Source organism: Agelaius phoeniceus, chromosome Z (genome assembly GCF_051311805.1).
Source record: "Agelaius phoeniceus isolate bAgePho1 chromosome Z, bAgePho1.hap1, whole genome shotgun sequence".
Lineage (NCBI taxonomy): Eukaryota > Metazoa > Chordata > Aves > Passeriformes > Icteridae > Agelaius > Agelaius phoeniceus.
The window spans coordinates 47,344,727-47,360,414 of NC_135303.1; the positions used below are offsets into that span (position 1 = coordinate 47,344,727).

At 39.5% G+C, this 15,688-nt stretch overlaps 1 protein-coding gene across 1 annotated transcript; it reads right to left on the reverse strand.

Moving 5' to 3' along the window:
- Positions 1–2,139: 2,139 nt before the first annotated feature.
- MARVELD2 (MARVEL domain containing 2) lies at positions 2,140–10,606 on the reverse strand. Its single transcript, XM_054652165.2, has 6 exons — positions 9,264–10,606; positions 7,679–7,711; positions 6,462–6,598; positions 5,455–5,626; positions 5,060–5,110; positions 2,140–4,143 (listed from the first exon to the last, which is right to left on the reverse strand). The coding sequence occupies exons 1-6, from the start codon at positions 10,341–10,343 to the stop codon at positions 4,027–4,029; spliced, it is 1,590 nt and encodes a 529-aa protein (XP_054508140.1). The 5' UTR covers positions 10,344–10,606; the 3' UTR covers positions 2,140–4,026.
- Positions 10,607–15,688: the final 5,082 nt, after the last annotated feature.

The window sequence follows — 15,688 nt, forward strand, 5'->3', positions numbered from 1 at the left end:
TATGCCAAGACCGGGCTTCAGCTCTTGAATTGCAGGAAAGTTACTGAACATCCGTTTCTAAGGAGTCTCACCCTGCATCCAAGTAAGACAATACATGAGGAAGAAACATGTAAACAGTAGTAACAATCTTTGAAGCAAGACTGTGGCAAAACTAACCACTTCTGTACCCTTCAGCTTATTGCGTTTATTAGGAGAAGTGTATAATTAGAACAGAAAGAGAGGAAAAATTAATTAGCTCTCAGTTAAACCATACCAGGGAAAAAGCAATTATTTTTTGAAGGAAAGCAATCTGAAGACAGGAAAAGAAGAATTCTTTGAAAAGTCAGCATTTTCTTATTGGAACTGAAATTGTTGTTGTTTGAACAACTCCAATTAGAACATACACCATTTTTTTCTTTAGAAGGAAAAAGTCCAATCTCTAAAACAATGAAATAAAATGTCTTCTAAGCTAGCACTTTGAATAAAATAAATGAGCAATGAGACTTCTTTCAGAACAGGAATATTTTTTATTCTCAAGACCAAGAATCTCAGTTCTGGACTGGAACACAAGATATACAGTAATTTTGTAAAACTTTATTGTACAAGTGCTTGAAATCCCACCACGATTTTGAAATTCATAAATAACATACTGGACACCTTCATTTACATTTCAAAGCAGTTAGGTTTTTCATTGCCATGAGCATTTCTAGTCATTGTGCTGGCATGAAACTGGTCAGGCTGTTATGCAAGACAAAATTTTGGGTATATTTGTTTTTCCTTACTTTATGGGGCCTGAAAAAATGTACAGTTTAGTAAAAAGAATGCCAATCTTGCCACATTTGTCTTGATCAACTGCTTACAAAGACAAGAAGAAACACAAATACAGTTTAGAAACTATGGTATTTGTAGAAACACTAAGAATCTTGAGCATCTCAATTTGTAGATCTGTGAAGCCAGGTAAGTGTTTTCTAAGAGGAAGACTGAATGATAAAACTTGTTGTATACACTCAGGGTTTGAGTACAGGCTGTAATTAAAAGCAAGCCCATTGATGTAAGGCAGAATTCCTTGGTGATTAATTTGTTAACTACCTTCTGCAAAAACCCAGACACACGTGTAAGACCACACAGCACATGGTTTACACATACATGCAAAAATGTAGGTTCAGAGCTGAGCCTAGAGGGACTGCACAGAGAGATTGAGGTGATAATAATCTAAAACTCCAGTTTTGTCTGCAGTATGCCTTCTATTCTTTAATAACAAGAAGCTACTTTCCTTGATAGTTCTTATGGTAACTCAGATTGAGGGACTCTCCCATCACTTTCCTCCTAGTTTCTGCCTTGCTCCAAGTTCCTTCAGCTTCCAGCATTAATTCTTATTTAATTCATCTCAATTTCTCTGAGAGATGAACATGTTAGACTAATCTTAGAGTAACAGTTTTTCTCCAGCGTGTCTGTAGCATTGTAGACAAGACCCTTTTCAGCTGTCCATTGGTAGGTTAGAGCAAAACGAGTGCACAGATTATACACACCAGAGGTGCCTCAGCAGCCCTGAGGCCTGTAACAGACACAGGACTGAGCAAGTCATTTACTGTAATGGTTGCAACACGTTGCTGCAGCCTTAGGATGGCCTGTGTACCTTAGGATGGTAGCTTGCTTCTGTCGTGCCCTGCATCAATTCTGTTTGAAATCCAAAAGGCAGGCCAAGGGAGTATACCTCTCCCAGCTTCTCTTCCCAACATCTGGAAAATCTACTTAGCCACACCTATGGCATCTTGCTGGGAAACATGAGAATCCACATACAGATGTTACTGCTTAATCTCCTTATTCCAGGCACAGGTATGCTGTTACCTTTTCCCAATCCATTTGTTGGAAACTTTGTAGGAAAGAAGCAGAACGATGGTTCTCCACAGGCTATGCAGACACTGTCTGAGAGACCGGGAGCCAGTTTCTCAGACTAAAACTCAGACCACTGTCAAAAGGAGCCTGGAGCTAGGTCTGTCCTACAGAATGAAGACCTATTAAGTGTGCAGACTGTGAATCTCCAAAATCAGTCATGTTATTGTTAGAACTTTAGGAACACCAGTTCATCCTCAAACTTGTGCTAATCTTCTCCTGTTATTGATGCAATGCCCAGAACTCACTGAGAAAAAACAAGAGACCTGGGTGTGACAGGTAATTTATTTAGATTGTGGAGATTTGGACAAGTACTTCTCTTACAAAGAACAATTTAACAGGTATTCAGCACAACAAGTATAAAAAAATGGCCCATCTCCTTTATAAGGAAGAGAGGTTTTTCCTTTGAAATGAATACAAACCAGAACCAGAGAGAAAGGCACTGAAAAGAGAGAGAGAACATAGTATTGCACTGGCTGTCACCTGTTCTCAGAATGAAGAAAATACTGAGGCACCTTCCAGTAGATGAGACTGAAAAGCTTTGAAATTAAGACATGCCAAATTTTCAAATTCTCTCAGTGTTCCCATGGCATCTTGTGCTATTTACTTCATCCACTAAAGCTCTTGGAATGAAATGGCTGATAAAATTGGAATGTCAATTTTACAAGTATGAAGGTGGGTGCATGGCCATCAGGATTGCAGCATCAATGATAAGGGTTGAAAAACCAGCAGGGCTACAATGGTCAGAGTGAGGTATGTTAATACATTTCCAGCAGTGAAGAGCAGAGGTAGTACTACCATGATCACACTAAACTGGAAATGGCTTTCCTAATGTTGTTCCTTAAAATTAAGGCAGAAGTTAAAACTTTCAAAGAAAAAACCAAATCACTAACAAAAATTTGCAGTAACTGTAATCAGAGCACCTTTTTCAAACAAAATGTCTTTATAAGCAATAGAGTAATATGGCTACACTGGTGGGGTTTTTTTAATATTAAAAAACATATTTCAGAACAGACAAATTGCAGTTGTAGAAAACGGTACAAAAACTATCAATGCTTCTAACAATTATAGTAAGTAAAAAAGTTAAAGTAAATAAAGATATGAAAAAGGATGCAAAGAGAAAATTTACTGGCTTATGAAAATGCTTACACATACAAACCTATCGCCAGCATAATATCCCCAAGAAAATATAAAAATATATATAGAATTTATGCAAATATGCTCTGGAAAGTATGTCTTTTAATACATTTTATCTGGCCTTAAAGAGGATACTAACAATTTGTACTTTGAATGAGAATTCATTCTGCTATACTCGCTCTCTGAATGCCAAGTTCATTAGCTGCTGCTGTATAGACAAGAAGTCCTGTTACTTGCTGATGAGGAGTGAAGCCCTTAAACACATGTACCCCTAACAGCATGATCCACAAGGCAGGCAGAGCACACTGACCTATAGCAACACTAATGGGACATTAATATGCCTCATCCTGTACCTCTTTTCCTTTAAGGCCAAGTATAGATTTGTTGCATCATCTCTGAAGAGGGCAATACAAAAACCAAACCCAAGTCCCCCTTCCCCAGCTGGTTAAATAAGAAGCTATTTTTCCTCACTTGTTAGGCAAAATTCAAGATGATTTCTGGTATAATTGACAGCATTTGGAAATACAATACAAAAATTCTTATTAAACTATTATTCTGAATTGCCCAAAATATTGAACACAATCAGGCAATTCATCAAACCCCACACAGAAAAATCAGCTCAGCTCTTTCTGATATTATTAAGATGTCACATATAAATAAAATCCAAAATTGTTAACAGCGTTTCTGTGCAATATTTCCACAAGGTATATGGAAACTGCTTTCTCTGGAAGGCTTTGCAAGTTTGCAAATGAAGTATTTCAAATAAAGTATTCATATTTAAGAGGCCAGGATTTGCACTAATGAAAGCATAATGTTAGCAGCAGTTTCCTAACTTATGTCATAACTTCAATTACAATTGGATCTGCATACAAAACTATCAGTAATGTACAACATCCAAACATATGACAGTGATTAAGTAATCCCCATAAGTGTACTGTTCAAAGAGTAAATAAATAGGTTAAAATACACATATTGATTTTAAAACCAGAAAATAGTATCCATGAAGTGAAGTCATTACTAGGTTTCTACATTCCAATTCATAACTTTATCATAGTCCTGAATTCGTTGTTTTATGTGAGAAAGCTTATTCTTCAGATATTCACAACGCTCCTTTTTCTCCAGAAATGCAGGATCCTGCCAAAAATACAAAAACCTATATGTTAGTATATATTAGGCTTTCAGACTCTTCCAAGAATAGTCTATTACCAACTATCTTCTTGACTAAAAGGACAGTATAAATATTGTCAAAAAAATCACAATCTTTTTCCCTAGCCCTTTCTTATTTCCTGTTTCCCCTTCCTTCATGAAAGGCCAGAAGAAAATGTTCTGCCTTTATATGCTGTGGCAGCTCTCTTAGTAAATAGAGCTGTTTTAAAGCAGAAATTTGCAAATATAAATGACATCCTACTATGTAATTTAGATTTTACACATGTATTTGTTGTACGTGCAATACATCCTTCCCCCTCAAAAAGCAATGAAGCTTAACTAACATGGACATAAACTCTGAATCCCATGGGAAAAAAAATTGTATTTGTAATGCAGAATGTTTTTAATGGAACACAGATACATATTTGCTGTCTGCATTTAAAAATTACAAAGAGAAACCTCTTGGATTACACCAAGAGGTGTAATTACTTTTTTAGAGTGTCTAAATTCCATGCCTCAAAAAAATACAAAAATGTCTTTTTAAATGTAGGACTATGTTTTCTGTTTTTATCTATTGGCTGTGTCAGCCAGTGAATATAACTGAACTCATCTTCTGAATGCAGAATGCTCAGTGATTAAACATACTCTCAGAAGATGAAAGTGCTCAACTGTTGGGTTGGGTTTTTCCCCACATGTGGCTACTGGAATCATTACTCTCAAAAATGCTTTTGCCATGAGTGTATGGGTTGTGCCATAGCTTTGCTGAAGTTTTAGAAGACAAAATATGCAAAACACTACAGGTACCCTGAGATACTGAAATCTGCCCCGTGTCAGAAGTATTATCTGTTTACACTCTCTTTGCTAGTCATTAGATTCAACAGCAATGTAAATTTAAAACACTTACGTTTTTCTTCTTCTTGTATTCCTGCAGAACTTTTAATATCCTTTCCTGTTCCTAATGAGAAACCACAGATTTTTAAATTTTGAGTGTGCTCCATATATGGATTTACATTTTGTAAATACTACAAAATACTCATCAGAATTCTCATTTGATCAATACCTTGAGGTTATAACATTTTAGATGTAAATCTTGTATTTGAGAAATAATCAAAATACATCAACTGTGACTCATTAGAACTTAAAAGCTACTAGTATGAAACAAAGAAACTAAAACCCCCAGAAAACCATGTATAGTTCTTAACTATTAGAAGACATTGTGGTCTAGCTAAAGACAGCCAAAAACTGTCTAATACCACCTAATACAGCTATTTTCCATGAGCCCATTTCACAGGTACTTACATATATGCTTTCAGGATGGTGTGGAAGCTGTTTCAGCAATGCGTCCAGCTCATCAAACTTTCTTAATACAGCATTAACTTCCATAGACAGTTCTTTATACTCAGCAAACTGATCATTGAATACTGCTTTGTACCGGTCTCTCATTTCATTTGTTTGAATTACAGGGTATTTCCTTAAAAGAAAAATAATTAAGAATTAGTTTTAGAGATACAGTTTACTAACAACATTTAGACTCTTCACCTTGACAGAGTATTTCTGTATTTTTTCCTAATCTCATAACCTGCTGAAATTTGCATGTCTGTAAAGCACTGAAATCAGAGAATCACAGTAAAATTGAGGTTATAGGAGATGTCTGGAAGTTATCTGATCTGACCTCCTACACAAATAGGAACACTTAGACCAGGACTATGTCCATACAGCTTTGATATCTCCAAGCATAGAGACTTAGTCTCTTTGGGAAACCTGTGCCAACCCTCAAAGAGAAAAATATTTTCCTAATATTCAGGTGCAACCTCCCTTGTTTCTACTTGTGCCCATAGCAAATAGTATGAAAATTAATTTATTAATTGGAAAGGCCTACCCTTTCCAATTAAGGGAGCAGGTTACAGATGCAGTATTAGAAAGTATAAGAGTAGTCAAATTTCTGACTACAAATTTCTGGCCCTAAAAAGGCAATTTCCCATGTATTTTAGTTTTTTCCTCTAATATCTATATAATGGTCTTCTCTTCCTTTGGCAGTTAATGTACTTGCTAGATTATGATATTCTTTTTCAACATTTGAGGTTTGTGGGGGTTTATTTTTTTAAATTAAGACTCCTTATTTATAGTTACTGGACTTATGCCACTGATACCAGCCCCGTCCTCTCTGCTTTTTAATGTTAACTCAACACACAATTACGAGTTCGCATAGCATGTGCATGGGAGAGAATCCATTGGAGAAATGCAGAGTGAAAAACATGATTCAAGTATCCTCCACTAAGTTGGCCCATCAAAATCAAGTCACTTACGCTAAGTAGTCTGGCATCACTATAGGTTTAGGAATGTGGCCTGCAGGTATATGACCATTAAGTAGCTCTGGTTTTCTTTCCAGTGATTTTAGCTGCCTGTAACTGACTTCTTCCCTTGGTCTGTCATCACCTTCATACTGTTTTAAAAGAGAAAATTTGTTCTTAATGAAATCATTTTTACATAAATCACAAAATACACCTTAAGACAGGGATGCATGTATTGAGCAGCAGTAGAAGCAAATCACGGATATTTCCTACAACACTTATTGTAATTAGAAAATCAGTTTATTGACTTACAATAATGTTTCTCACACAGTATTTTTCTTAAGTTTGTCCTAACAGCAGTACAGATAAGTACTTCTGCAGCTTTGGAAAGAATTGTTTGCATGTTTAAAAAAATATTGCAAGAAAGTTTCCTTCAGTATTCATTTAATTTGTGAATGAACTGGAATCATTCAGTTCTTTGGAGTTCCCTTTTCTCCTTGTTTCCTATTGTACAATTCATCCCTTGATCCAGAAATAAAAAAAATGTGAAATCTTAGAACATAAACAAAAGGATCCTGATCCACTACTGAATCAACAGAGAAAACGGTGGTAAGGAAATTCACAGTGTCTATCAGGAGACATTTAAGGGTGAAATTTATCTCGTAATTTCTCTGGAAAGCCCATACAATCTCTGCAGTGTATGCAATGACACCTTGTGTGGCTGAAACACTAACACTGCTGAGGCATTAACTGGCAAGGGGGTCTTTGGAGCAGTCTCAGAGACCAAGGAAGAAGCTCGACTCACAGGGCACCTACACTGTGCTTCCACTGGCTCTCCTGCAAATTAAACGCACAGCCAGGAATAAAGAGAGACTCAAACCTATCATGCATCAGACGACCTGCTGTTGTAGTCATGTCTACAAACTCTGTGATAAATGCTACAGAACTTGTCACCTCATAGAAAAGGGTAATAGCACACGGAGAGGCAGCCATCACATTGCTATTTTACAGTTTTGTAGATTTTATAACCTAGCCTAACTAGGAGTAAGTTTGTTACAAGCTCCTTTTGAATCTTCCAGGCAGGAGACTGCTGTCCAAACTAGATTAAAAAACTAAACATAATCTCTTTGAGGTCAAATAAACAAATTAATTAATTAATTAAAATAGTCACAAGGAAAATAATAATAATTTAGAATTACCAGTAAAGAGAAAAATAAGTTCCTATTTCCTACCTTCTTTTCTGGAAACGAGGATTGTGTTTTCATCTATTAAAAAAAAAGGAAAGAACAAAGTTTTATTTTCAACAAAAATAGTATGGAAAAGCATGGACTACTAAAATTTAAACACTTTCAAAAACATACTATACAGAAGATTACATTTATACTTAAGTATAATGAAATGTAGCATAAGGAGTATTTTCAGATCCACTATTTAAAGACTTGTTTAAGGAAAACAACCACCCAAACCCCAGAACAACAGGATTTCCCAGAGCACAGCTGTAAGGAACAGCTTGCAGGAAATACTCCATCCACTTCTCAAGCTCCTTTATTATTGTTTCACATTCCAGCCCACGTTAACTCACTAACAGGCTGAGCCTAATTCATTGCGTAGAACACACACAATAGTGAACTAATCAGTAGCTCAACCTGCAGCTGTTTTGCACAGCATTGTCCAGTCTCTAAGCTCTATTATTAAAGTACTCCCTTTAGAAATGTTTAGTGAGTGGACTAAAAGAACTTGGATAGCAACAAGGAAGAATGAACACCTTATGTACAACTCTGGCAATCCCCTCACTCTTGCAGGGCATACCAACAGTTGGTTAAAAAGCTTTTATTGAAGAATTATAACTAGTTTTCAAAAGAAAAGTCTCAATTTTTCTACAAGATGTTGAACTGGAAACCAGCGTTAAATAAAAATGCTGTAAATCAGACTGCAGTCAGAGAACAGAGGATATGCAGCTTTAAATTCTCTTCTAAAATCCCTTAAAGGGAGACCCCTCCTTAATTTAGGCTTATGTATGTTTCACATGCATTAATTTTCATGCTATATTAAGTCTTACTAATTTTTAAAGGGTCTTTTCGCGATGTTTTCAAATGAAGGAAGTTTTACACAAATTACTTTGAACTCTCTAGGTAAGAGTGTTAAATCTCTACTGTTATAGTTTATCATTAACCAGGCAAATACTGAATGCTTCTAGTATGGGCAAGGCCAGTAGTCAGGCAAAATATTTGACGTGAAAAAGATGTGGCTGACTAAAATTTGAGACATCAAAATCTAGTCAAGGCTGTTACTACAAATATTTGCTGATAACTATAGTGAAGAAAGCTGAAAAGGCATTAAGAAGTTGCTTGGAGATTTGCTTGCAAAGTAAAAATAAGTATTTCACATTCTTAGGTTTATTCCCACTAGCACTTGATGTGCTGAACGCACAGATTTTGAATAAATGCTAGGTGGCTTTAAGCCACCTAACCCTGCTGAACAGATGAACATTGTTAGTTTCTTCCTTTGTTTGGAAAATACACACTAGGAAGTAGTCCATCAGCTGACTCAAAAAGAGAGCCCAGTATTATGAGGAGAACAGAGCCAGGTCCTTACTCAAGGTAACTATAAACATTAAAAAGAACCAAAAAAAACCACCAAAAAAACATGTCCAAGACTTTGTTTCTGACACCTTAAAAACGCCTTTTCAACCTTAGGACTATAGATCTGCTGTAGAGAAGACAGTTGATTTGACATCGTCTATGCCACGGTAAGATCTTACAGCTGCTCACCATCATGTGGTAACCGGTAGATAGAAAATGAAAACTAATGACTTACCTCCTGTTCCATTAATTCCCTGTGCCTCCTGGCCCCTTCGTGCCTCCACAACTTTAGGCAAACCACCGCACTAATTAGATAGAGGATCACCGTGACAAACAAGAAGATGATCGCCGCAGTCTGACCGCCCTCCACACGGCAAAAAGCCGCATTTATCGGTGTCTTAAACAACTGGTAATAGCAGAGCCCACCTCGGTTGGTATCGTTTACATATACTATGGCAGCCGACATGTACAGGATGAACAAGGCCACATTGATCCCAAACTCGGTCAGAGGCCACCAGTTGGAATCGAGGAGGATAGTTCGGTAGTACATGGACATGCCCAGCACGAGCAGCACTATGGTGACGATCCACGCCATTCCCGCCACCACAAGGATGAAAGGCGTTTTGGGCCCGCTGTAGGAGTATCCTCCGTAGGCGCTGCCCGCCCCGTATCCGTAGGGCTGCGAGTACCCGAACATGTTGTACCACTCGTTGTCCTTGTGTACGTAGGCGGTGACACAGGCGAACACGGCGGCGCCAAGCAGCAGCTCGGCCACGCCGAGGATCCTGAGCAGCCCTGCCCAGGACTTCATGTAGGCGTACCGCAGGTGGTACTCCTCCACTCGCTCACTGTAAGTCTGCCCAGTGCCGCCGCGGCGATCCAGCGAGCCCGAGGGCTCTCCGGAGGGCAGCATGGCCTCGGCCTCCTTCCGAGAGTTGTAGCTCCCGCCCGACCCTCCGAATGGGTCGGTGTAGGAGCCGGGCACCGTCCTGGTCCCCGGTTGCAGCGGGGCGGGAGAGGCAGGCGGGGAGCACTCGACCCCGTCCGAGATGTACCTGATGTCGGAGGCCGTGCTATCCCAGCTGGAGCCGGGATGGCGTCTCCCTTTGAAGAAGTTCTTCCACGAGTCCGGAATGAACCGCCGAACCGGCTTGAGCTCTGCCGGCCCGCTGGGGCCCGGGCTGGCCCCGCCGGGGCCGAAGGGGGGCTGCAGGGGCAGCGGGGGCGGCGGCAGCGGGGCGGCGGCGGGCCCGGGGCTGGCCCCGCGGGGCAGCGGGGACCTGCCGGGTCGCCCGCCCTGCGAGCTCCGCGACATGGCCGGCGCTCAGCCCGGCCGCAGGCACTCCCCGGCCCCGCTCGGCTCACCAACGGGAGGGAACTGCCGCGGGGTCCCAAGGGCAGCCGGCGCTAGAGAAGGACGAGCCGGGCGGAGAGCGCCCACTGGCCCGGCAGCAGTCGCCCAACACCTGCGGCGCCCCGGCGGCCTCACCTGCGGCGGCCCCACGGCCTTCGCCCGGGGAGGCGGGAGCTTCCGGCCGGGAGTGGCGGGAGCTTTCCCGAGATCGCGGTGCGGTGCCGGCGGGGCGCGGCCGGGCTTGGCAGGAGGGCTGGGAGCCGTGACTCACAGCATGACAGAATAGGCCAGGTTAGAAGGGACCGCAGAGGGACAGGTATTCCAACCTGTCTGCTCAGTTGCTCAGGGAGGGTCGTGCTAGAGCACGTCGCGCAGGATTGCGTCCATATACTTCTTGAATATCTCTGGTGAAGGAGATTCCACTATCTGTTCAACGCGCCGTCACTCGCACAGAAAGAAAGGTATTCTTCATATTCAGGTGGAACTTACTTTGCATCAGTTTCTGCCCATTGCCTCTTGTCCTGTTGCTTGGCACCACTGAGGAGAGCCTGGCTCCATCCTTTTGATACTTTCCATTAGGTAGTTACAAACATTGATAAAGTCCCCTCTCAGTCATCTCTCTCTTCTCGAGGCTGAACAGGTGCAACTTCCTCAGCCTTTCCTGGTAAGAGAGATGCTTCAGTCCCCTCATCATCCTTGTTGCCCTCCCCTTAAGGAGCTTCATGTCTCTCCTGTACTGGGCACCCCAGAAATGGACACAGCACTCCATGTGCAACCCTGCCAGGGCTGAGTAGAGGGGCAGGATCTCCTGCCTCGACCTGCTGGTAATGCTAATGCCCTGCTGTTCCTAATGCCCTGCAGAATTCTGTTGACCCTCTTGGCCACGGGGCACTGCTGGCTCATGGACAGCTGTTTGTCCTGCAGCACCCCCAGGTCCTTCTCCAACAGAGCTGTGCTTCAGTCCCAGCCTGGGCTGGTGCTTGGACAACACCTGGCAAAGAGCTGGCCCAGTGACAGGGAAAGCCAAGCCACCGAGCAGTCTGTTTGGAAAATCAACATTTCTGCCATTGTTTTTCAGGTTCAGGAGCTGAAGAAGAAATCTGGTGTGCTGCACTGTTGTCTTCTGCAAATGGCTTTCTACATTCACCACAAAATCTGCAGCTGAGTACAAAACAGCATTAATGCAGTAGGAGTTTTATTTACATTGTCAGTATGGCCTACCAAATTGTCTATAGTATGCTTCAGTCTCTTCTTTTACAAGGTTTAAAATTCCAAACAGCGATCATTTTTAAGGTGTAAATTTTAATTAAACCTTCAAATGCTCACAACTTACCAATCGTGGACTCTGGAAACAAACTGTACAAATGCAAAGTAAATAAAATATGTTAAAAATAAAGAGTTATTCCTTAATTTAATAAAAAAAAAAGGTGTTCTTAAAAAAATAAGTTCTAAGCTTACCTCCCAAAATACCTTTACAGTACTGTCTTCCTAATATCTTACATAAAAGAAATCAGACCTAAGAAAAATATTCACCAGTACCATATTGGGTAGATCAAAATGCACTTAGAATGATAGGCACTGGAAAATAATTATTTCATATGCTTAGTTAAGTGGTCCTGTTTATGTTTGCGTTAGTTTGGATACCAAAGTTGATATATATTTGAAGCGTTTCTCACATTTTCATAATATATTTACAGATTGCCTCCAAATAATAAAAGCCCCTACTGTCCCTAAGCTATGTATTTATCACACAGTTATCATTACATACCTTGATACCTTGAAAAATGAATGAATCCAGATGGTAAAGCCTTGGTTAAGACATAAAGCCTTTTATTAGGAGTAATTAACATAGCTTAGTGACCCAGGTGTCTAAATACTGTTTTTTGGATTACATACCATACACAGTAATCACCTGGTACTTGCCTCATCATACACATTTTAAAAATGTGCTGCAAACTTTGGCTTTGTTTTAAAGCCTTTAAAATTATCAGTAAGCAAGAAGGATCTAGTTAATAGAATCTATGGGATTTCCAAAAGGCTTCTCACCACATCTCCTGAAGCAGACTTATTTTGAAAGAACCTTAAGCCATAAAAGAAGACTTAAGCCTAAAATAAGAACTTCACTCTTACGTTTGATAAATAATTAACAGATGGGAAGGAAATTGGAGAAGGGAGTATGAGTTAATGGTTAACTCCTGGAATGGAGGAAACTTGCCACTACAATTCTGCAGAGATCAGCGCTGTGTCCTGGGCTATCCAGTACATTCCTAAATGTAACCTTGTGAAAAAAAGGAAACCCTATGAAGACTGAGATGAGCAACTTTGCTGCTGATGCTAAGTTAGGCCAGTAAGGATGTGCTCTGCCAGAAGAATTGTGCCAGGACTTTATGAGACTGGATGGCAAATAACATCACAAATTCAACATACACAAACACCTGAAATCCATGCAGTAAAAAAAGAGATGAAGGATTTAAAATACTGCAACATGAGAATCCTGACTCATGTATTTATAAAGCATGACATATGCCTCAATTGTGACAGGACAGATACTTATTTAATTCTATAAAGCTACTTAAGTTTTAAAGATGTTATTGGTGGTGTCTCAAATTGTGAGTTGACACAGGCAGGCAGCCAGAACAGTTACAAACTTGCAGTTAGAACAAAACAAATAAATTTATTTCCATTTACCTTGCCAATAAGGGGATCCCCAGAGCAGCAGCCAGGCAGATGCACACAAGCAGAGATGGTTCATGCTAGAGGATCACTGGACTGTGGTTCTCAGAGGCTTATCAAGAGTTATTTCCAAGTGCAAGGTCACTTGAGTGATTTACAATCCTTCTCAACAGTTTCCCAAGCTTTAACCCATTCCTCCCAACACAAACCTAACAGGAGAGCTTCAATCTTGGCTATATGTCTGTGTGACTAGAAGCATATTTATTTACCCACCATATCTATACACGATATGTGGGGTTTTAGTTAGGCAAAAGGAGAGGTAGTATTGATATTTTCAGTTACAAAAAATGTATCAGTATGCCTACTGATAAAAAAACCAAAACCAAAAATCAACAAATGAACAACTATCTCACAATTAAGTGCAAGAGTTACACTCAGTGAGTTTCTGACATAGCATTTTAAGGCAGTAGTTTCATCTAACTATGCTTTGGTTGTAAAGAGCATCTTGAAAAGAGATTTTGGAGCAAGACTGTTCTCTTGATACTGTCAGAGAGGGACATAACACCAAAACAGGAGTGAAAAACCTGCTATGCCACAATTAATCTATATACTCTGTGCAAGGAAAAACAGCAAGGCTTTAATGATAACTACACATAAGCTGCTGAAGACTGAATCTAGAAAATATATAAGCATTTAATACAGATCACAAATATGGTGAGTTCTGCAATTTCTGCCTTTACCGGATATTATAATTACAATTTTTATCATTCAATCATAAATTCTGCCATCAGTGCAGACCAACATACTTTTTTTTTTTTTGCTACACTCTATGAAAGTATTGGTTCAAATGTAAAAAATTGACAAGTGCTTTGGTATCTCATAAGCAAGCTACTTTTGATAAGCACTTAAAAACTGTCACATTTACATGACAGTTAATGTGGTTGAAAGTGCACAAGCTTAAAGGTAATGTTGGGAATATTTTGTGGCATTTCTACATTACTTTTGTTTCCATGAACAAGGAATTACGAGAGAGATACAGAGAGATACTTACTTGGACACAGAGAACAAAATTTGTAAGAGGCCATGAATTTATTCTTCCATTCAAGGAAAAATACAAATGTACCTCGTCAAGCAGCTATTTCCATAAAAGTAGTTTTTAGTAAAATATATGACCAGTTTGACATTGAATGGAAATTTTATCAGCACTACTTACTTATCTAACAGATTTATGTGTAGTATCTCCCTCAAAGCACCAAGCACTTATGTTTTTACTGATAAGGAACCTCTGGGGCTCAGATATAGTCCAAAACCTCATACTTTGGATGTAGTTTATCAGTCATTAAGGTCACTGTCACCTACACTAAACTAGACATAAGAAGAAATCTAGCTTGTAAGAAAGTAATTGTCTTGTAGCCTTCATGAAGAGTTAGAGAAGAATCTAGAAGTTCAGTTTCAGGGTATTAAAAAATGCCTATATAAATAAGAAATTACATTCACATTTCTAGGTGTTATTTCTAGAAAGGACAACAGCAGTACTTAAGTATTCATTGTATCTATGACATATCTGCGTAAAAAAAAAGTTTGCACAGCTGTGGTGAAGATATAGGTTGAACATTTTTGCAGACATATGTGATTTTTTTTTTACAGCACCTTATTAAAAAAATACAAACAAACAAAACAGAAATAAACAAATTAGAAAAAAATTAGTCCAAGGTTTATGCATTGTAAAAGGAAAAATATCCTATAAAATCTAAGATAGATGGTTAGGGAGCTGGCATTCATGACCTGAGAAGTCATGCAGGAGGAAGGTTGTTTTCTTCACAGCCAAAGCGAATGGTGAGGTGCAGGGACAGAAGGTTTTGCTGCCTTAGGTCTGGTGACTAGAGAAAGGTGAGCTCAGATTCCTTCTGACATTGTGGAGCAGAAGGATCAAAGGCAGCTGTGAAAAAAGGTTGCAGCAAAGAAAGTTCCACCCCCTATAGTCAGCTGGTCAGAGAGAAAGAGAGGTGATGTCTATAAAAATTAGAATACAGATGAGAAGGAGCAAAACCAGAGGTGTGTAGCTGCATGAATAGCAACTTAACATGTATCTGGAACAAGATTTATAGCAACTTCTGACTCCATTGACCATTATGTTACATTGTTTTCAGTTCCCAGGATATTCTTGATGCAGGCATAAGTACTTAATTGCATAGTCTGTGTTACATAGTTGACATCTAATTAGTTACATTACACTTTATTAAATTTTTTTCATATCCCCTCATCTCCTTCTCCTCAAACGACTTTGGAACTATAAATTGTTGCCTAAACATGGACAGCCAATGGCATAATGGATCCTGATTTAGTGGAGTGCAGATAGTATTGCAGTATAGTAAGTTTAAAATTGTTATGAACCACAGTTTTTAAATGTTAAAAAATTCACACTGTGGCCCCATACGGGAGCAGGCAGGAAGTAAATTTACATAATCCAAGTGTATAAAATGTCATATTTTCAATAATAGGAAAATGGAAAGCATTATAGAGAAGTAGAAAGTGAGACAGGGCCACAAAGAGAGGTGGAAGAACCTTCCAGGTCAGGAAGGAGTTCACACATATTTCTCTCTGACAACAGACATAAAGAAGGTGAGATAAAA